Below are 22,563 nucleotides of genomic sequence, written 5' to 3'. Positions count from 1 at the left end.
ATCCTGTGCCCCAATGCAAGTCCATGTTTGGAAGTCTCGTCTAACATGGGACACAACTTTCGTTAGGCAGGTAAAGTAAGAGTAGACTCCCCTGAGTAGGATTCCTGCAACTGGAGACGTGCCACAACACTTCCGGCGATACACGGTCCGGTGAGTCCCTGAATTTTATACGTACAAACAGTAGATCTCGATGTTATTGGTGCAATTTTTATTTTGTGCGTGCTACATTAATTTGTCTTTGTTATTGTTTGCGGCGTACACATATACAAGCTTTTCCGTCCATTCGGTGGTCCGATAATGTTACGTGTATGTAGGTCAGTGCTCGTCGAGTAAGCAGTATGATTCCTGTGTCACTTTTTTTTTTTTTTCCTCCTTCCTCAAAAGTATCCTGCTACATTCTCGATTTTGAGCGTTTATGTTTACTTCGTTACATTTGGATCTGTTGTCAGTTTTATCACTGAGCAACGTAGCCCGTGTCGTCACTTAGAGCGATAATTAGGTGAATTACTAAAATAAGTAGTGTCGAAAACTGCGGCTGTGTTCTGTTTGGCAAGAGCTAAATTGCTGGCATTTTGTTTTTGTTGTCGTTCTTGCTACAAAATATATATAGGAGACTAATTGCTAGTACACGGAGTGGTTACATGTCACCAGTAAGCAAATTTATCCTTCATACGGAACCCATCGCGACTTATATATAGTACATAAAAACGAAGTTATATATAGTACATAATACCATCATGAAAAGTCCCATTTGAAATGACTATGATTCATAATCGTGTGATTTCTAATAGATCGTTTTCGAATGTGTGTGTAAAAATATGCTTTTATTTACATTATACCTTATCGTGGTAAATTTCATGTTAGTCGTCCAGAGACTCAGGCTTGTCTTTTCGGTGTTATTTATCACTGTGCAGCACAGCCTGCTGGGTTAGCCATTAGTATTCTATTTTGGTCTGCCTTTATGTTGAAAATGCCTTTTGAGTGTAGGAGAAAGCATACGACTACAAATAAAAATGGCTTATTTTAAATGCCTAAAGCATCCATGCAGTGCAGGTATTTTCATGTGCACCTCCAGTTACATGCCTTTTACTCCCAGAAAAATTTAGATCAAAATTATTTTTTTAAGTTGGATGTATACTGTTTGCATATGGCTCAATGTATTCATTCTTTGCCAAAGAAATGTGTTTTACTAATTATAGGCATATCACATTTGCTTTTATTGCTCTACAATGAGGGATTTTTTAGAGGCTACTAACCTACTGAAGTTAGCATTTTAGTGAAAGATAATCAAATGTAATAATCTCTTTTTTTCTGACTCTCTTACTGTTTAGTAGCAAAGGGAACATTCAGCATTCTTGTTGCTATTTGTCTGTGCATGTGTGTAAAAACTCTATGTAAATGCAGTTGTCTTTTAAGTCAGCTATTGACAGTAGTCATGAGTGAGCAGAAAGCTTTGTGTCATAAGAGGAGCTTGAGAAGAAGCTTAAGGGAAGTCATTTTAAAGAAGGCAATAAGTTTTGGTGCCCACTGTCGTTTTCATCCTTAGCACCATCAAAAGTAGTAACAACGATGTTTTCATAAACAACTATTTTGCTTGTCTGTCTACCTAACTTTCACACTTTTATCGAGTGCTTCCGCCAGTAAGTCTGAATAATGCAGTTGCACACTTTATCTTCTGTTTGTTGACTTTTTTTTTTGCTACACATCCAATGTTTGTAAAAAATTTCAGCTTCACTGTTCAAGTAGTGTTCTGAAGATTTACTAAGATTTAACAAAATTCTGGGCCTTTCCAAGAAGAGTACTTCTCTCCGTGAGTGAAGATGACTACGTATTCTCTGTTATAATCAAGTTCTTTCTATATAATGTCTATCAAACAAATGCTTTCTTTTTCATGTCTTTCTGCAAAATCTGCTATTTTAAATTATGTGCACATGCACTCTATCTCTATCTCTCTCTTTCTCTCTCTCACTCACACTGTGCATTAATTTTAGCACTGATGAATTGTCTGCTAGATTCTTCTTGATTTAATTTTAACACTACTTTCAAGCTATCATTAGTTTCGGCTTCACTGCTAAAGGGGATTTTCTTTTAACAGGCAGAACACTTTACACAGCCAGATGCAAAACAAAACAGAACCAGACATATTGCAGCAGTGGCACAACATTAAAAAGAATGCATACATTCTTTTAGAAGGTGTTTCCTACTGTGATAAAACAGCCACAGGTCCCACCCACGCATGCATTAGGGACATTAGGTGGAGGCCCAAACTGATGACTGTGTTTAAGTACAGTGTGGCCTGGCTATGCAGGGCGCTGGAAAACAACTCGATGTTAAAGGAAGGACTTGTTCTGCATGGGACTGGTGAGGGCAGGATGATGTTGGGTTTAGTAGAAGTGCTAGTGGGCTGTGTGGAAACAGGGAACCATTGAGAAGTGCCCGCCTTACAGCTGTGCAGGTTTTCATCCATTGGTTAGAGGTTTGGAGGTTTTTTTTCCTACTTGTCAGTGTGCTAATGCAGGTGACAGTAAATCCTGCTGAAAACACACCCTCTGTGTAACAAGTGTGAGTAAGCATGATGGTCTTACAGACAGTGTCAATGAATGTAGCAGATTTCTGTGATGACATGCACACTTTTAGGAGTGACTGCAGAGGCTAGTTAACAGGAAATAACAGGAAGTAGTGTCTTATTGATATTAGAATATAAAGATCAAAAGCTTTATTGGCAATCTCAGTCCACAGTGTTCTTGATAGTGTGTAATGCTGACTTTTAAAAGGTTATTGTAAACTCTTTATTTGTGTGTGTTTTGCATGTGCACCTATGTAAAAGTATCTGCAAAAAGTAGTCCTTTTAATTTATTTTTAGATCACCTGGCAACACACACATATGCACCTCTCTCTCTCTCACCCACACACCCCTAATCTCCTGCATCACATTGTGTCTTTAGCCACAGACTAGAACTTCAACTCATTTGAGAACATATTTTAAATTTCATTATTCTATGACTATTCATAGCTAGCTTTAATTTACAAAGCACATAAGCGGCATTTAACAACATTTACGAAGGGAACAAAATGTAATGATATTGACCTGTTTTTAAACAAGCTTCGTGTACCATCGAAAATTGGGTAATTGGGATCACCAAACCAAAAGTCATGCAACTGATTTTCAAAAGTTGGAGATGGACTTTTTCTTTCCATGCAAAACTATTTGGGGGAGTTTTTCCATTTGATTGCAACAAAGAACACCAGCTGCCATTACCCTCCCGAAGTGGAAAAACTTGTTTGCTATTTTGGGTTGCTATGCCGTTAAAATATGTAATATACACACTGTAATAGACAAACACATCCAGTTCTCTCGTGGTACAGTTACTGGATTTTTTTCCTAACAGCTGAGCATTTTGCCAACACACACTAGTCAGTGTTGTAAACTGTTAGTTGCGAGTAGCTGAGTAGCTCTATCAATAGTGCCACCTTGCTTATCAAGTCCTTCATTAATATTCTAGTCCATCTGTCACCAGCATTGCTGAGCCATGGCCCAGCCTACATGTGTTGCATTATGTTGATGTCTCCTGGCTACACATGCTGAACCAGTAAAGCACATGTGTCACTGCATAGCTACAACCGGATGTTATGAACAAAAATCTATTCTTTCACAAAGATACTCGATCCTCACATTTTACTGTAATCATAAGTGTTTAAATATGCATACTTTGTGTGTGACGTGGGCAGTGTTTTAATGGCAAACAAACAGACATGGAGTCAACAACATAACATAAAAACATAGGCGTGAGACATCACCGTCAAAACAAGGTGAAGAAAGGTTAGTTAGAGCACTGGTCGCAAAGTTGTGTTTTGAATACATTTTTGTCCTGGCACTGATGAAACATCAGAGTAGTTCTTCTAAAATCTTGAAACCAGTGGCTTGTACAGTGGGTTTTATAACGCAGTGTTAAATATTTCCTGCTTCTGTTTGTCTTAATAATTTGTGTTCAGTAATTTAAGTGTACAAAAGGTTTACCTGCCCCAGACAGTCTGACTTGTTAATTGCTATGTTTTTCTTATTCACTGATTTTTGATGTGAAATCTGTAAATGCAGTGACTGAAGGTATTAGCTACAGTGATTGGTGTATCTAATGTATAATGACACATCAGCAGTTTGTGATCAGACTGATAGATTAGGCCATAATATTTCCACAGGATATTGTTGGTAATGACACTGATAAGTCAGATTGGGCCAGGAAGCAGAGCAGAATATATCAGCGCTGCATATGATGGCATTTGTTAATGATACCATTTTGCTTACACGTAGTGGTTTTCAGCTGAAAGTTATAATAAGTCTACATGAGCTGGCAAGTAATTTAATAAAAACTCTTTGCCAGGAGGCAGAGAATATTTGGGCATACAAGAGGTGATGTAACTTAAAATAAGTACAGCTTGGCTTAAGGGGGAACAGATTCAAAGAAGTTTTATATCTGGTAATGTTCTTCAGTTCATCAGGCATGTACTGATACTGGTTGTTTGTTTTACAGAATCTGAGAAAACTTATTTCTTCATTGAGATTTGTTAGCCAAGATGGCAACAACTTATGAACAAACAACCACAGCTACGTCGTCATCAGGAAACCGGGAAGAAATACGCCCAGATGTGGGATATATCAGGACCATTCCAGGCATCTTAAAAATTGTGGAAATAGTGAGAACAGAGCAAATGAAAAATGCTCTTCTTGTTTGTTGTTGCTAGAAAATGAATATAATCATTCAGTGATCATGTTCAGCTTGGTATTAGGTGATCCTCTTTATGCTCTGCGTTATCTTACAAAGCTGTAGACTAAGAGAATTTTTTTTTTTTTTTCAGAAATGCTCTTCATAATCATATAATGTCAGTTTTCATTGCAGTTTCTGGACATTCTTGTGCTTATATGTGCCTCAATTGACAACTGGTACCATCTTGGAGGTGGATGGGTACAGTTTGTGGCAGCATCAGCGCTAGTGACGACAGTTATCCTTTTCATCTTTCATTTCTTACATTTAATCTCCCGATTACCTGGACGCTGGAACCTTATTGTGAGTTTTGAATTAAACATATTCTCTGTAGCTTGTAGTGTTAAATGTATGAAATTTCATTTGGCCTGCAAAAGGAATAAACTCTATGCAAGTCAAGAAAATAAAATTAAGTATTGCAATTAAAAAGATTTGACCAGATGTTAGCAGACAGAAACACAAGTACTCAATACCCATGCTCTGGACAATTTTTTTAACATTTATATTGCATCTGTTGAAATTGATCTGCAACATCTGTTCAACCAAGCTGCAGTATGTCAAAAATGCAGAGGAATATGATAGATTTTTGTACATACACATCATTTGTAATAGTAATAAGACAGGATTTGTATCATCCCAAGGCTCCATGCGTGGTTTGAATGAAACATTCTCAAAATCTTATTTCCTTCTTTGCAGTTGCACACACCTAAACATCATCTTTGTCATAATCCTTTTTATGTTGCACCTGGTTTTAGCTACTCATTTTGCACCACACAATAACACACAGTCAGTCTGTGAAGTATTTTTGAAAGACTTTGATTTAAGGTATTTGGTTCCATATGTCAATATATGTTGTAAGTACAATGGGAGAGAATTCCAAACCATGGGTCCAAATACTGCAAAAAAAGTATTTGAGCACAAGAGGCACATACTCAATAGCAAGCATGCACAGTACGCTTCAGCACAAAGACACAAGTCGTGTGGATCATTCAATCATTTGAGAGAAAGATTAATGGAAGACCGAACTTGTGTTAAATGTCACTTTTTTAAAAGTCTAAAACGTTTTAGAACTACAGTTCTAATCTACATCTCATAGTCATTTTTTGTTTGTTCGTGTGTGACAAAAGCAGAGAATAGATCAATCAATACTAAGAATAGCCTTGGCCATGTCTCCAATCTTGAGTAGATTTGTAGTATCTCCATGGGTTTCAAGCAGAGAGAATATATCACTTTGCATTAATGTGTGAAAGCACGTGACTGGCACTGATTTTAAGCCTGTCATGCTTATGGCTTACTCAAGAAGTGAAACTGTACTTTTCATTTTTTTTTTAAATTATATTGTCTCTTTCCAGGAGTTCATTTACTATATAGTATTCATCATCCTATTTCTGATTGCTGCAATTATAACTGCTGTGCGTGCCCCTCTTGCGCCATCCATTGGTGCAGCTTGTGTAAGTTAACATTAATATTAACTTGGTTTTATTTTTCTTTGCACATCTAATAATCCTAAATATTACCAGACTGCTTTGGTATTGATGCACTTTTTTTAGCTGCCTAATATTTATAACCTTCACTAAGATGTTCAAAATCAGATCAGGTTTATGATTACTACTCTGATTCCTTCACAAATTGGCTGTTGTTGTTGACTAAGCTACAGTCAAGCATTTCCAACTGGTCATCTAGGATTACTGTTATTTTTATTTGTCAGGTTATTTTATAGCCAGTCTTTCTTACATTGCTGATCATCACAGTTTGTGAGGTGACCTTGTGACTTTTCCTTGAATTTCAGTTTTTCACCTTTGCTGCACTGGCTGTTTACACTCTGGATGCGTTCTTCATGTACCGTAACTGGAAGATAGTTACACACTCCAGTGGGGCCCCAACAACTGCCTCATCTACCACCACCACCACCACGGTCTATGAGACTCGCACTCAGTACTAAAGGGCCAGAAGAGTTAAAACAGATGATGGCTTTCAAGATTGTTGAAAAGGTTTTATGAATGATTGCAAATCTAGTTCTAAGCATAAGAATGATGTTTGAAACTCTAGTTGCTTGATACATTTGTAACTCTTGTCTGCAAGGATCAAAGGACTGGCCTTTGATTTTTGACAGCACTGAGTGTACAAGACAGGTTAAGGCGCTGGAATGGCTATGTTTATAAATGGTAACCAATACTTTGCAACTTCACAGTAACATGTGCAGTGCATAAGTATTTTGTACAGCAGGTCCAAAAGATCAACAACCTAAACAGCAGCTCCAACTGAAATGTAAAACACAGAGCTTGATTGGAAGAAGCTGGCTAGACAACATCTGATGGATTTCTATCAGAATTTCTTGCTTTTGCAAGAAATCTAATTATTTCAGTGAGATTTTCAGTGGAGTTGAATGATGCACCGAGTGATCAGAACGTGCCCAATAATTTGATCAACATCAACAAATCATTTCACAGCAAGTGAGTGACAGATAATAACATCAAAAGAGTTGCAGGTACTGGTAGATCCAGATTTAGGTCTCTGACATATGACGTAGGGATGTTGTTTTCTGCTGTATTCTCAGTGCATGTTGGTAGTACTTTGGGTGTCACTGGCTGTCCTTTTTGTGGTGAGCAGGACTATCTTTGCTTGAGATTGCAGACTGTTTTCCTGATGTATACTGCCATTCAGCCATTGTAATGGTTTCTTTGCTTCATGCTGTTTGTCACTATTTATTATTATCAAAAAGGTTCTAACCCATGAATGCTGCTTATACATATACACGGCTAATTTAAATTCATTTCTGTGGATAGGGCAAGGATTTTCCTGCTTTGTTTCTTTATTTAAAGGGAAATATATTAACTTTTAAAAAAATGTTTGACAGGTTTCATGCTGTCTTGAATCTCTGATGTGTATGATATTAAATTAAATGAATTAGATGTGCTTGTGTAAATTTTTGTTGTATAAAGAGCTAAAAGTAATCTCTAAGACATATAGCAAACCAGTTTAGATGATATTTTTGCTATCTGGGATTGAATAGTGTACAGATTCTTAAAATTTTTAGATATGTGTTTCTGTTATCTCAGGGCTTCTGAAATAAATTGAATAATTCAGAATCAATGCTGGAGGATGTATACATTTTTCCCCCTTTTTTTAATTTTATATTTGTTTCAGTGTACTTTAAATTAAATTGCATTCTTCTTTTTAGTTTGCTGTCTGCAAAAGAGGACTATTGGTGATCCTCCTCAGATTCATTAGCAGTCTCTGAAACATTTTTCTATGAACCAGAAAGCATCTGTGCTGTACTCACAGCTTTATTCTGTGTCTTGCTGTTTATCTTTCATGCCTTTTGGCTCAGTGTGGTATTAGGTTCTTCAATCAACTCTCATGCAGCATAAACTTTGCAAGATGGCTAGAGTTGCCATCAGCCTTTTGTTCTGATCAAATTTCTGCAAAGTAAGGTCCTGCACACATTTCTGATGTGTTAAGGAGAGCTAGTTTCAAACAAATTCAAAGTCTTTTTACTTTTAAGATTTTATAGACAGATTTTACTTATAATTTTATTTTGAGGTTACAATGACCTTAAACAAGTATTTTTCTTCACATCGCTAGTCTGTGATTTGAAAATTATGTAGCCTAAGAACAGTTTAGTGGAATTTTCTTCCAGAAATTTTGATCTGCTTATTATCATGCCACATTTTGTTCTTTTTTTTTTTTCTCCATCAGAATGCCATATAATATATAATGCTATTTTCTTTCTGTTACCTTCGTTGCAGAAAGTTTTCTAAAAGAGCAGCTAATGAATGTTCAGTGATTTTGTTCTCTCTACATTTGTGCAAGCAATGATTGTACATAATGAGTAACTTCTTTCTGTCAAGTGTTTATATCTGATAAGTGCTTTTCATGAAGCATTTTGTGTTGGATTCAAGGCATTTATCACGAGCATATATATATTTATGACTTACATATCCTTTTTTTCTTTTTATAGAAAAGAAGGCTACTAGTTGCTTGCATTGTTAGAGTAAAAATGTTATTCAGATATTTAATTTAGAAGAATTTACTACCTTATCCAGAGGTATATTTTGTTTTTAAAATCATGTTTTCAGATTTGTTATATTTTCATGATTAAACTATTGACTGTGATTTTATCTTATAAATAAGAGGACAAAAAGTGTTGGATTGTGACTATAAGCTGTCCAAATCTTATTTTAAAAATTTTGCTAGTTCAGCCAGTAATTTTGTGACTGTGTCTGAAATTCTTATAAACATTGTGTACTTCTATAATGTGTTAGCAAAAGGCTGTACACTTTGTCAAACTTTTTTTTTTTGGAGTTGAAGGGGAGGGGGGAATCATTTGAGTGAGAGGCTGTCATTTCTTTCTAATTGTTCGATTGGTTTGATCAGATTAAGTGACTATGTTGAGTCGTGTCTTCTGGGCATGCACCTCTTAAAATAGTGAAGATTTAGCACCATTTACATAATGTTAAAATATACATTGATTTATAATTGCACTCTTTAATCATCTTTGACATTGTTAAGAGCAAAGTTCTTTTATACCTTTGATACTTGGTGTGCTTTTTTTTCAAGTTCATTGTACTGTCAGCTACCTAAGCATCAAAACTATTTCAACCTAAAATTTTGTAGTAATTGAAAGAAATTTTAGTCTACTGGGCCAGTTCTGTAAGGAGAGACAGGCCATTTTATTTAACAGTAAGCATTGAGGTGTTTAGATCAGGGGTGCCCAAACTATAGCCCACAGGCCACATCCAGCCTGCTCATTTAAACCAGACACAACATAATTTCATTTTTAACATTGTCACGATTCTGGCAAAACCACCATATTCTGGCCCACAAGGTTTTTATGTTATGTCAAGTGTGGCCCTTGGGCGAGAAAGGGTTGGGCACCATTGGTTTAAAGTATTGCATCATACACTTAGGCATCTCTGTCATCATGGATTTCATTCTTTGTGCAACAAGTGTGTAAAGCATGCACTGCCAGAATGTCCATTATTGATCTGGAAAAAAATTACAACTCGTATCAAGATGTCTGTATTTGTTTGCAGTGTCGTTGATGTTCATCATTTGTAATCTTTGCCCTTGGATATATTTATATGCTTGATTGAATGTCCTTGATGCCTTTACCATATGTTTATGCAAAGGTGCTTTTTAGCTGAGGAAAAAAAAACAGATTCTAAAACACTGGAGAGAAGCTGAAGTTTTGTCTTAATTATGTGACAGGTCCCTTTCGATTTCTTAATCTATAGGTGATTAACTGAACCATCAGTTGCAGGCCTGGTAGTTGATCATGCAGTTTGGTTGCTGAGCCTGTGCCATTGTCAGATCTTTAGGCAGCTCCATAGAATGCCCTTGCTTTCTCCTGGGAATCTAAACGAGCTTAAATCTACTCGTCTTCAGCTTGTCTCAGAAGCAACTGTGATTAGTCCATGCAAAGTATATTGTATTTTTCTAGACCTGTCACATATCTTGAAACATTAGATTCTTTAATCTTTTGCATGTGGTGGGCTTTTGCCTAGTTATTGGATTCTAGAGCTTCTGCAGTAAATTAGATGTAGTACATAAATGTGTCTTTAGACCAGAAGTTTACTTGTTCCTGCTGTAACCATATTAATATTTGGCTCAGAATAGCTGGGGACGTAGTTGGAGGTAAAATTTCCTATAATTATATTCACTTGTGTCAACTAACAAAATTGTTAGACTGAGAACTTGTCCACCAAGTAAAAGAGCAAGTTGGTATTAAGGTGAAATGATTTTCAAAAAAATGTAGAGGCCACTTGGCTGTTGTCCAACTTTAATGATATTTTATCCAGGGGTGGTGGTTGGGGGCTTGTTAGGTACATAATTTAAGAAACTTTATGAACATCTCCTGCGACCCTATGCTTCAGTAGAGGTGAATAGGAATAATAATAAGATGACCATCTGAGGACTGCCCTATCCCTTATGTTTTATTTTCCATGATGCTTAAATGTGGGAACTATAAACATTAACATGTGCCTGCTGTGCTGTTTGAAGTTATTTTCTAACATATTGTCTATGAGTAGTTCCAGTATGGGTTTTAATTATTTTTTTTTGGGTAGGAGGGTATGTTGAAGTTCTGTTCTGGATCATTAATACTTACATATATTATACTTTGTTTTCACATTCATGTTTAACATGTGTTAAGTCTTAATATGTGTCATGTAAGACACTAAAAAGTGCTTATTGTTTTTTACTCTTATAATTATTCACTTTCTATCATCTAGTCCTTATTCCAAATATATTTTATTGTTTGCTTGTGCAGATGTAACGCCACTTAATTATGTCAATTAATTATAACATATTTACTATAACTTAAATTTCAGATTTGCTTGTGGGCAAGTCAGTTTCAGAATTGTCTTGCCTCTATTTAGCAATATTTGACTAGACAATAATTTTTATATATTTTATATGACTTTGTTAAAAGACTTTACATTTAATTCTATCCAACACTGATTAAAGAATAACCTGTCTTGTACAAAATAAAAACACTTTAAAAGATTCTGTCAGGGGGACTTATTGAGGCAGGAATTATTTTCCAAGTGTTTGTGTTTAAACTGCAAATTCACTATGAATTGCACTATTTGTTATAGTGATTTTGGTACAGGCAAGAGTTTTCTGTTTTCCTCCCTCTTTAACATATCCTGAAGTGGGTATCAGTTGATGAGTAAAAAAAAAACGATATGTTCCCCCATAACAGCTAAAATAGCTGATTAAGGTGTATGTGCATTAACACAGTTATAGTTGCCAAAGTGTGATTCTTGGATTTTGTCCTTATAGATGTGTACTACAGAAAATGTGGTTTCTCATAATAGATAGTTGCTTCTCTCCATTTATCCCATTGCATGAAGTTTGGTACAAGTAAAGTCTTTAAGGATGTTGTATTGACTGACTTTTTCTTTATACAGTGCATGCAGCAAGATATTCTTAGCAGGGACTTGCCTAAAAATGTGATGCTGGTTGGATTATCCTCCACTCAATATATATTTCATCAGTTTTGTTACATAGGCCTATTCAAAAGATCTTGACCTGTTACAGAATGCAAAACAAATACAAAACATGCTCAAAGCCATTCCTTCACAATAATGAACACAGCAGACGAGTCATACTTTCTCCTTCCTTCCATTCTCTCCCTATCTCTCCCTTTGCTTCTTAGTTACGGGTTCAGCATAAAACACCAATTCTCCCCAACCCCCTCCCTTTGCTTTATATTCCCTGGAAAGCCTTTCTGACCAACAGTCCATCCAGAAAAAAGAGGGAGAAACAAAGTGCTTATTAAGCATCTGTAACAGTCTAGAATCATTGACTGTTGAATAAAACCTCAAGGTGTGTTAGAACACTGAAATGAGGTCTTCAATATCAATGTCCAGTGGCACAATGGTTAGCGCCTGTCACCAATACAGTGAGGGTTGGCTGCCCAGGGTTCAGATCTCATCTTGGCCACACTGTTATTTCTCTGCGTGTACCTTCTGATTACAGGGTTAACTGCTTTGATATAGCCTAAGTTGCTGGCTCAGTGTAAAACGCCTTCTCCCCACATCCCCAACTGATATGTCTTGACAAGAAATGTTTACAAACTACACCATTCTTTGACATGTTGACTAGCCAGCCTTCAAAGACAGGTTAGAAACTTTACTTTGACACACTGATATGATGGTAAATTAGCCGGGGCATTCTATGGTAACGTGACGTGAAGTATTGATTAATGTGACATTACATTTACTTGCCCCATCATTCTCAGTTGGCTAACCACACTGCTGTCTGACACAAAGTCATACATTTTTAAAGTATGCACAATGCAAGCTTTTATATTATTACAAACGTACTTTTAATGCTTCAATCAGACCAGACCTGTACTTTGTCTAATGGCCCTTTGTAACCATACATATTGCGAAGTAGTATGGCAGGTTTTTTTAATTCATAAGCATATTCAACAATAGGAATCTAGTTCAAAAGTTCTCCACAACTTTAATAGAAGTATCATGAAGCTCTACTACACAAGTTCAGTTGTTATAGGAGAAGTACTAACACAACAGCAAAAATCTTTTACAATTTTTTTCTGAAGAACTTGTCAGCAGATGTCTTACTTTGACACTTAAAAGTAAAGTACATCACAGTACAGGCCCAAAATTAGTAGCATAGTACAGTCTTAAATGTCTGGTTGCCTTGATTTTGCTAATGGGGCTTTTGTATATCAAAGATTGGAATGATTTTAACTGGTTTGACTATTGGAACATTTTGGATTGGGATTGGAAATGAGAAAATTGTCTCTACCCAGGAAGGAATCAAACTTTCCTTTGTGTGGTTACAAACATCTTGAGTCAAACTCTATTTTCACCACCCATTGAAGTAGCAGCTTGAAAAAAAACAACTAAACACTGCTTCCCAGAACGTACCTTAACATAAAACTACTCATTTTCTTTTTTTAAAGCAGGGCTACCAGAAGGCTAGAGGCTGTTCCAGTGGTGTCCAAAAATTAAAATACTAGATGAAAAAAGAGGAGTAGTGCCAAGTTTTGGTGAAGCCCATCACTAAAGGTGTGTGTGTTTAGCTGGGATGAACAAAAGCTCGTGGTCACCACTTGAAAGAAACACAGTCACCTCTGGCAAGCTGTTCGGCAAGTAGTTGGGGTTGTCAAGCTACTGAAACAGCAGAAAGTCCAAGGAATCTTCATGATCGTTGGCCTCATCGGGCTTGACATAATCGTCAACGATGACTAGTCTGTCATCGTCAACCTTCCCATCGCTGCTCATGTCGATGTACACCCCTGCCACCCTGGCGCTGATGCCGCTGTCTTTTGCCGCCAGATTAGGTGCCATGAGTGTAGACGTGAGGAACGTCAGATCAGGTGCCATGGGTGTGGAAGTCATGAGCGGCGCCATGGAAGCCATGGAGGAGTTGGGTGGGTATGGGAGGTATGGATGCCACACGGCGGTAGATGGCGGATACGTGGCAGTACTCCAACCTGTTTGGGTGGCAGGTGAAGAAGACAGAGGCGAGTGGCCACCAAAATCGGCGGCGAAATGCGCCCAGCCTGCTGGCCCCATGGCCTGGAAGGAGGAAGGTGCTGACCAGCCATGTTGCTGAGACCAGCCTCGGGGTGGAATCGCCATGCCTCGTTCTGAACTGACCTCGGCCGTGCTGCCTACCATGGCCGCCGAGGGAATTCCTGTCACGAGTTCTCCCGTCACCATAGGATTCGAATGGAAAGAAAGGTCGTCTAAAAAGAAGTCCAGGAGTGCCTTGGTGCTGCTTTGTGCGTCTTGACCAGCGTCTCGCCCTCTGGAGTCCTGGGACAAGTCGGTGTCCGAGAAAGACAGAAGATCTTTCTGGCAGGTTCCGGATTGGCCTGCCTGTGTTGTTTCATCGGTGGTGAAAGCAATGTCACCCGCTGGCAGAGTGTCTGCCGGAGTGGCTGGAGCTGAGCGTGAGGTGACCTGAGGCGACTTGCCATGGTGCTGCTCGCGCAAAGACCCATATGGCGTCACGTCCGATGATCTGCGTCTGCGCGCTAACCTGACCTCGAGGTCGTCTTCCGAGATGCTTGTGTACGGGTCGATGCTTCCGGTGCTAGAGCGCAGATCACCTTTCTTTGTCAATGAAGTTTCTGCTGGAACGGATCTTCTGAAACAGTTCAAGTGCCCACGTGAATTTGACCCAAAGAATTAGTTAATATATTCCCCCTTTGGGGAAACGGTTTCATCCAGATTTTTGCTCCTTATCGAAAGAAGAATTTTCATCTGAATGCCTTGAAGAAAGAAACAGAGAACATTCTGTTCAGTTCTACTGCGTGATTCAAAGGGGCATTCAACGGAAATTACGCGCTTTTTTAAGAGGAGAACAATTGTAATATTTTCATTGAAAAAAAATTAGCGAACTTGCTGTTTTCTAAACGTTTGCTTAAAGGTCTAGTAAGGTTTGTCTTTTTTTTTTTTTTTCGAATAACTGAAAAAAAAGCTCAGAATACTATACCCCCAAATCTTGGTGAATACTCCTCGGCATACCTGTTCTTGAAAAGCAAAGATTATCATTAGATATTTAACATTAATGAAAGGCTTACCCAGAAGCGAGTTGACTGGAAAAGAAGCTGAGGGCCGTTGATATGACTCCCTGCTTGCGCCTACTCTTACCAAGGGTCAGCAGCGAGGCGGGGCGGGCGGGTAACTCTGGCGGTTTGTCTCCCATGGTGATGACGCTGGCCGTGCTGCCCACCCCTTTGCGGAGCGTCTCCAGCTCCTCGTACTCGTTCTCCTTGTGCACCTCCCCCGTGGAGTGGCGCCGCCTCTCCTGACCCACACCCGCCGACTCCCGCCGCCTGATGCTGCGACCTGTCACAACACAACGCCGCGCATGTGTGTAGGTGTCTCGAGCACAGGTCAGGGGTCAGAAGTGAGTGTATATACTAGTGGTGATAGAAATAAATTTAGTGTTGCTAGTGTGAAGAACGTTGATGTCGATGAGAAGAATAACAGAAACGTATCTGCTGAAGGATGTTCTTTCGGGATTTTATTTCTCTTTCTCTCTCTCAGTGGAACAGACCCAAGCTGTCTGCTTAGTATTGGAAAGGACCGAAAAGGTCGATGTCTGATGAAGGTGTAATTTTTTTCCCCATCCTTACCCAAGTTATCGATGTCCTGGTAAATGTGGGAAGAACTGCCAGTAGGTGTGATCTTGTCTTCAGACAGCAGAGAGGGGAGAGATGGTAGACACGGGGACTCCTGTATGGTCTCACCCACGTCCACATCGCTGACCTGAGGCAAAAAACGGGAAAAAGAGAAACTAAATAAATTTCATTCTTCGCGGAGACACTCTGTCTGAGAGCAGGTGAAGTGGATGATGGAACTGTTGGGGAAGACGATAGGGGAGTTACCTTTCTAGCAGAAAAGGAGTCCATGGACACGGCACTGTCGAAGGAGTTACTGCCTACTCGTGGTTCACCTGCCGACTGCCTCCCGGACACATCAAAGCGTCTGACGATCTCATCACCTCCCACCATCACACCTGAGTCCCCCGAGCTCACGGACATGGAGTTGCGCGGTCGCTCAACCGTCATGGAGGAAGTGCGCATGCGTCCAACATCTGAAACACCAAGAAAACGGCAGCTTCTCAAACAATTTTAGTTAGTGATGACTGTCGATTAATCCAATATACACATTTAACATAATGCATGGCCAAAATAATGAAATATCATCTGCAATCAAACAGCACTGCTCTCGAATAAGAAATATACTTGGCGACTGCGCCATTACAAACCCTTTATCGGGGAATAATAAACATTGAAATATTTCATGAAACATCAATATGTTCCTGCCTCTATCGATGATGATGTAACCAGTTCCGTCCGTTGCCAGGGTGACGACGTTGGGCACCGAGCTATTCCTGGGCATGCCTGCTCGTCTGCGCTTGTTCCACACCAGCTCGTGTTGTTGTTGCCAGTCGTTGGTTTCGTTATGCGGGTCATTCCCACTCGATGCCGACGACTTTCGCTGGGTGGTGGTGATGGGTGTCGCCGTCGTCACCAACGGAGCACTGTCGTCGTCGTCGTCAGCGGCGGCGCCTTCCTCGCTTGTGTCAGGGCAAGGGGATCCCGGCATGGGCAGGGTAGACGAAGAGGAGCTGCTAGACACGGATCTGTTCAAGACGGCGCGAGGAGTCTCATCAGCTCGCTCTCTTCCTTCCTCGCTGCCCGTCCTGGGTCGCCCTGACCTGTCCAGGATGTGCTGGTAGCTAGCGGTGGTGGACTCAGTCCTGACCCTCACCTCCCCCGAGGACCTCAGCATGCGCTGCTTGGTTGCCATGGCGATGCTGATGAAGCGGCGGATGGAACGGAGAATGGCGGCTGCATCCTTGCTAGAGAAGCGAAACGTGCCCTCGCCTGTCGGGGAGTTGCTGCAATGTAAGCATCGAAAAATCTGTTTAAAAAGCAGCAACCAAAATGGCAAGAGTAGTCTTGGATACAAAGTGTCAAGAGTTCACGGAACTGGATGAGAACAGCTTACTCAAGTGCAAAAGAAGATATTTTTAGAAAAGAAGATGTAGGAAGCAGTGAAGTATATTTTTAAAATGCGTCGTATGGAAGACTGCACCAAAGATCTGTAGATGCAGATGTCTGATTGATGTATGTACACTTACGGTCCACATTCGATCACCAGGAACGCCAACTGCCCAGCGCTGCCTTCCTTTTCCACGTTGAACCGCTTCAACATGGACAACCGCCAGCTGAGGACCTCCACGGCGCTGCTCTCATCAAAGTCCTCCAAGCTGGCCTCTTCCTCAAACGAAGGAGGCGGGGAGCCCGCCGATCTCCTAAGGCTCTGTGACCTCTGACCTCTTGCGGCTGTTGGTGGGCGTCTACCGAGAGAGACTGGCGACATGTTCGGGGGTGAGGTCAGCAAGGTCATGCCGTCTGCGTTGATCTTCAGCTTGTACTGACCGCTGAGACCAACGCGCTGGGAGTCTGCATTGGGTTGGACGGCAACTAAGTATACATCTGCACAAAGATGGCAAGTTAGGGGAGATAATAACACTGACGATGTTTGTAGATAAGGGAGATAATGAGGAGGAGGACGTGGAGGAGGAGAAGAGAATTTTATCAGGGAAGGAAGAAGCTGTACCTGTGGTTCACTGTGTTCCTTTTATTGACACGTGGCATGTATTGGTCTGCCAAATGCCTTCAGAGGGTGAAAGGAATAAACACATTTTGTATCTTGTACATATGGCGTCAGTAAACCGGATGTTTTGTGGGTGTTGGCACGACGACTAATATACAATGTTTTAACAATATATCATTGACTTCTTATTTTATTACTTTTCTATTATTGTTATTTTAATATTATATAATGGGAATACAGCTGGTACGAGGCATAATATTATTATCGAGAACGAATTTCTAAAAATTCCAGTTTTCTTGGTTCTCTAGCGCTTAAAACATTTTTTATCATCCACACGTATACACTGGTCCATAAATATACACAGGAACATTCACAGGTACAGAAGAAGAACTGTAGCTATAAGCACCTTACGAAGGATGACAGGCACAGCAATGCGCACATAAACAAACATAGTTTTCACTCGCAGGCATGCACACAGGGACAGCCCCCAGTACCTTGCTGGTGGATGACTGCGTCTGTAAAGAAGATCTGCTTGAGGTCGGCCATCCAGGTGGACGACTCGGCCTTAGAGGCACCAGACAGCACGAGCACGGCCTCGTTCTCCACGATCTCGAAGGCGAAGGGGTGGGTTTTGGAGGAGGCCTGCTGCAGGGTGGTGACGCCGTCCAGCACGAAGGTGGTTCTGTCGCCGCGGGTGCGCCATGCCGTCTCATCGACACACACATCCACCCGTGCACTGACGGTACCCGAGGCCAGGTCCGACATCTTGGTCACCACCACCCATCGCCGCTTCCATGTCTGAAATCGACTGAGAGCAGTTAGGTGTGGTGCTCGTGGTGGTTTTATAAGGCGATGGTGGTGGCGATTGGGATGCAGTGTATGTGTGAGATGTTATACTATGTGTAATGGGGACTGAGTGCGGTACGTTCGAGTATGTGCATGCGATTGTCTGTGTGTGCGTGTGTTTGTCTGTGTGTGCATGCATGCGTGATGTTGTTGTGTGTAGCTTGGGCTAGGGCGGTGCGTTGCTAGTCTGTACGTGTAAGAGAGAAAAAAATAGCCCCGTTCTATCCAGAGCAATCATTTTTATAACTGTAGGGTCCTATGTCATTAACCTAGTGGAATCAGTTACGTATTACCAACGATAACAGGCACTTTTAGTCTCTTATCTGTTAAAGGTGTAGCCCAGTGTAGTGCAAATTGTTTGTAATGCCTGAGTAACGCTCAGTGTAAGATATTATTTCCACAAATCTCAGTAAATACTCTCCCTTCCGTTCTCAAGAAACACGCCCACAAACATCCCTCGATGGAAAGAGCTCAACTCACAGACATGCACACCCAAATGTTTACATCATCAGGGCCTAAGCCAATGGGAAAGCACGGTCAATAATATTATGCTAATCGTTATGTTAATTAGTCGTATCAAACTAAATGTCATAATTTTAACATTGTAGTATTTTTTGGAGGCAACAGAACGAAAAGGGATTATTTATCCACATTTTGGGAAATAGTATCGTTCAGCTATTACACAGTCATGAGAAAAAAATGCTCCCGACTAGACCTTTAAATGCCACTCAGCTGAAGACAAGTCCAGCGAAAAGCAGAAACTGATGTAGGTATAATATATAGGTGCTCTTCCACGGTGTGCTGGAGTTCAGATGTAGTACAGGGGGAGGAACGTAGGCTAGGGCATCATGGGAATTGTTACAAAATAAGGAGGTAAGGCAAGCACATTTACAGTCAGTCGCTAGGTCGGTCAGTCCCATAGCCAACATTTTCTTCCAAAAGTATTGAGAGGTCAGGGCACTCGACTGTGTCGTGGATGTCCGTAGCTTCATAGACAATAGCTTCTACCGTGGCTGGTATGCTTGGAAAACTCACCCTTAACAAGCAGCTAACACAAATAAGCACGTGATTTATCAGGGATGGAAAGGCGGCTGAAAAAAGAGGTTTGGGCTCCGCCTTCCACATGCTAAGTCCTGAACATGATGGACCACTTTCCCTGCCCCTCAATCCAACAAGATTTAAATATTTGAACCTTTACCCGTTATCGTTAACGATCATTCTAGACAAATCAAAGAGCAATGAGGAAATTCCTCTATTTGTGAATTCACAAAGAGGCTATATCAGCCTATATGTCCTTTTTTGTAAAATAAGTTTGGTTGTGTTTTAAACTAAAAGTTCTAAACATAACACGACAACCTCAGAAAAGTTGCGCCGACTGTTCGACTCGGAGTTCTACTATGAATTTCGAATGTTTCTTTTACAGGAGGACCTTGCCCAAAACACCCGTTCTCAGTACAATATATAATATAGCGAGTGTTACGATATACACCTAAAACTGATTACACACAATAATAAAAATGCTGTTGTGACAGTACACACGTAAGTTACTGACATTTGTAACACTACACACTTACAACGGATTGCTGTAACGGTACACACATAAATTATTGAACAGTTCATACCTAAAACAGTACTGTGACAGTGCATCTTAAAACAGAGTGCTATGATGATGCGAACATCATACTGACTGGTGTGAAAATACACACGAAGACATGCAGTGCTCCTGCTTTCACCCCACCCCACTGTTACCCTGATCTCAAAGATGTCCCATGGCTGAGGTGACATATTGATAACTGCTTTCTGGTTGTTCCAAGTATGGCATCTCCTTTTATCAGCTTTCTTTATCAGCGGTTACACTAAGTTCTCTTTCTAAGCCTTCGTCTTATTCGATAATATATGTATAGGCACAACAAGATTATTTCTTCCGGTGCAGATGGACGTGCGACAGTAAGTCACAAAGTTCGATTTCATCGCTTTATTTACCTCATACGTACCAAGGAAGACCCGTCAAATGTTGAGTTTCTTTTGTGAATTTGAACCTATTTGCTTATTTGTTTCCTGGGACTGTCCATTTGAATAAACATTCTCAGAGTTTTCAAAGCAAACAATCTACAGCACGAATATTCAGGGTTAAGCTGAATAAATAAATGCATAAATAAACAAATATCACCACTGCAGCATTTCTAATCTATTCTTTATTGTGACACAATGCACATGAGTTGGAAACAGTTAAAACTAGATTCAAAGGCTACAGAAAAAGTCTGTGTGCGTGTGTGTGTGTGAGAGAGAGAGAGAGAGTGAGAGGGGGGGAGAGAGAGAGAGAGGAAAAGTGTTTTTTATTAATGTTTCATGCCAGAAGTTACTTGTAAAGAAAGATGCCAGAAGTTACTTGTAAAGAAAGATGGTGTCAGTGAATAAAACTATCGTTAAGCAGCTCAGAAAAGAGCAGTATGTGAACGATAATTACGATTTAGTTCTACGACAATTGATGCTTTACGACGATTGAACCTTTTTGTTGTTATTATTGTTGTTTCACAGTCGGGTACAATTTTTTTTTTTTAAAGACACAAAATCGTAGGATGTATGTCAGTTGGACAATGAGTGCGGTGATGGCCGTTGACAGAGCAGTTATCAAGGCCCGCGTAGTGTGATGCACTACGGTGTGTATGCATGACAACATCCTGGCAGACGACACTACGTGATAAGCGGCGACATCGCTCACAGCACTATCGGGGCTTGTAGCCATTGTCTGAACCTTCTCAATTGTTGATTAGGTCTTCGCGGTACAAAATAATTTGTTACAAAGCTTAGCCACTTGTTTCTTCTTTTCTCTCTCTCTCTTCGTTGAAGCCCTCTTTTTTCCCCTCTTTTCTTTATTCATTTTTTTTTTTTTTTTTTTTTTTTGTCGGGTGGATCTGCTTTCTTTTGTTGATTTTTGTTCTTATTTTGGTCATCAAAACCAGTAAGAGTATAAACAAAAAGGAGATCGAATGCGACCACCAAAAAAAGACAGCATTCGTTTCTGTCTGTATACGGATAATTAAGTCAACTGTTCTTGTTACTAACATCGGTAATCCTTAATTTTCTTCATGCATGAATACTTCTCACGGACGTGAAGCTAATGATTTAAGGGAAAGTACACTGTACTTTAAAAAATTCCTTCATTCAAGGCTGTGAGCGAATCTACACGCACACACATTCACAAAATGACGCATGCACATACACAAACATAATTAATAATTACAAGTACCCACGCATGCTCACTCACACACAAACAGTTTCAGTAAAAGTAAAGTGCATAATAATCAGTAGGGAAAAGCCTCACCTTAAGTTTTCTCGTTCGAACTTTCGATGACTGTTTGATCTCCAGGTATCCACATTTTTGCGTTAGACAGTCTTCTTCCATGTCGAGATTACTTGGACCATGCAACTCTGCCATAAAACCTATTCATCTTCACCGTCTCGCACTTGTTATCACTTCTTGTGTCGACAGTGTTTGATTTGCGGTGTTTCTTGAAATTTCCAGCTTTAAGGATCAGGTTAAAGGTTTATACTTGATACCGTTACTATGCGAGGAATTGGTCTTCGATGTCTAACGCTGTTTCTGCTTAGTGGTCAGCGGAACATCTGCAGATTTTATTTATCAACTTGAACTGTGCACCCTCTGGATAAAACGAGTACACCAATTCACCGCTGATAGCATGCGCTGTTTAAATGTCTGTGGGAGTCAACGTTTCTCTGTACACAACACTAAAATCCAAGGGGGCGGATTCTGTTGTCGTCCGTAATCTGTGGCCCAACTATTGTGACCCGGGTGTCACCATGTGGCACTGTGTCGCCAGCACTTCGGGTCACTTACATAAACGCATAAAATAACATTTAAAGCGTTTTGTTACCAGATCATTTCACTATGAATTTCAATATGTTCTATAACTTCAAATTTAAAGATAGATGCAATATAACAGAGCTTATACAATCATCTTACGTGCACTCTTTCTCAGTCATATTCTTGCGCACCATTCGCAGTCATGCACGACCAGCGGGATGAAGAAGTCAAAACATCCCTCGAACCCATTCGAAAATGTTAACGTCAGCATTGTGTTTAGTTTTTTTAATTAGTAGTACTGTTATAGTCGTTGTTCTTTTTCACAAACATGTATCCGTACTCTGCAGTTTGTATATAAAGCAAAATCAGAAGCTTATTCGACTGGTCTTAAAATGATGCTGTTAGAATGTCCGTGACGACATGCATCAGTTGTGATCGATGTATACATTAAACTCCGGGCCCTGAATCCTCAGCCGACATTTCTGTGATTTCCGCTAAGTGATCAATCGGCTTA

The 22,563-nt window shown here is 40.0% G+C and overlaps 2 protein-coding genes across 5 annotated transcripts; one reads left to right on the top strand and one right to left on the bottom strand.

Annotated features, from left to right (window-relative positions):
* Positions 1-28: 28 nt before the first annotated feature.
* On the top strand, positions 29-11,650 carry LOC112553490 (plasmolipin-like). Of its 3 annotated transcripts, none has more exons than XM_025220740.1 (5): positions 29-150; positions 4,530-4,692; positions 4,896-5,063; positions 6,113-6,211; positions 6,550-11,650. In XM_025220740.1, the coding sequence occupies exons 2-5, from the start codon at positions 4,573-4,575 to the stop codon at positions 6,700-6,702; spliced, it is 540 nt and encodes a 179-aa protein (XP_025076525.1). In that variant the 5' UTR covers positions 29-150; positions 4,530-4,572; the 3' UTR covers positions 6,703-11,650. The 3 variants fall into 3 exon arrangements, with proteins under 3 accessions (XP_025076525.1, XP_025076526.1, XP_025076527.1); XM_025220741.1 differs by lacking the exon at positions 29-150 and adding an exon at positions 2,323-2,476; XM_025220742.1 differs by lacking the exon at positions 29-150 and adding an exon at positions 3,756-3,820.
* Positions 11,651-12,575: 925 nt separating this feature from the next.
* Positions 12,576-22,212, bottom strand: LOC112553489. Of its 2 annotated transcripts, none has more exons than XM_025220739.1 (8): positions 21,549-22,212; positions 17,872-18,175; positions 16,899-17,256; positions 16,078-16,655; positions 15,637-15,845; positions 15,385-15,517; positions 14,827-15,094; positions 12,576-14,387 (listed from the first exon to the last, which is right to left on the bottom strand). In XM_025220739.1, exons 1-8 carry the CDS (start codon positions 21,660-21,662, stop codon positions 13,406-13,408), a joined length of 2,946 nt encoding a protein of 981 aa, XP_025076524.1. In that variant the 5' UTR covers positions 21,663-22,212; the 3' UTR covers positions 12,576-13,405. The 2 variants fall into 2 exon arrangements, with proteins under 2 accessions (XP_025076524.1, XP_025076523.1); XM_025220738.1 differs by having other exon boundaries at positions 12,576-14,390; positions 21,549-22,209.
* Between the last annotated feature and the right edge of the window lie 351 nt (positions 22,213-22,563).

The sequence above is a fragment of the Pomacea canaliculata genome, linkage group LG12 (assembly GCF_003073045.1).
Source record: "Pomacea canaliculata isolate SZHN2017 linkage group LG12, ASM307304v1, whole genome shotgun sequence".
NCBI classification, from domain to species: domain Eukaryota; kingdom Metazoa; phylum Mollusca; class Gastropoda; order Architaenioglossa; family Ampullariidae; genus Pomacea; species Pomacea canaliculata.
Note: the sequence above shows the minus strand (reverse complement) of the source record. Positions and strands in the feature narration are given on the sequence as shown.

Coding starts and splice junctions, on each gene's coding strand:
- LOC112553490 (XM_025220740.1), top strand. CDS start 4,573: ATGGCAACAACTTATGAACAAACAACCACAGCTACGTCGTCATCAGGA. Junction 4,693..4,895: donor TCTTAAAAATTGTGGAAATA/GTGAGAACAGAG, acceptor TTTTCATTGCAG/TTTCTGGACATTCTTGTGCT. Junction 5,064..6,112: donor CTGGACGCTGGAACCTTATT/GTGAGTTTTGAA, acceptor GTCTCTTTCCAG/GAGTTCATTTACTATATAGT.
- LOC112553489 (XM_025220738.1), bottom strand. CDS start 21,662: ATGGCAGAGTTGCATGGTCCAAGTAATCTCGACATGGAAGAAGACTGT. Junction 16,656..16,898: donor CTGGTGATCGAATGTGGACC/GTAAGTGTACAT, acceptor CTTACATTGCAG/CAACTCCCCGACAGGCGAGG. Junction 15,518..15,636: donor ACTCCTTTTCTGCTAGAAAG/GTAACTCCCCTA, acceptor TTTTTGCCTCAG/GTCAGCGATGTGGACGTGGG.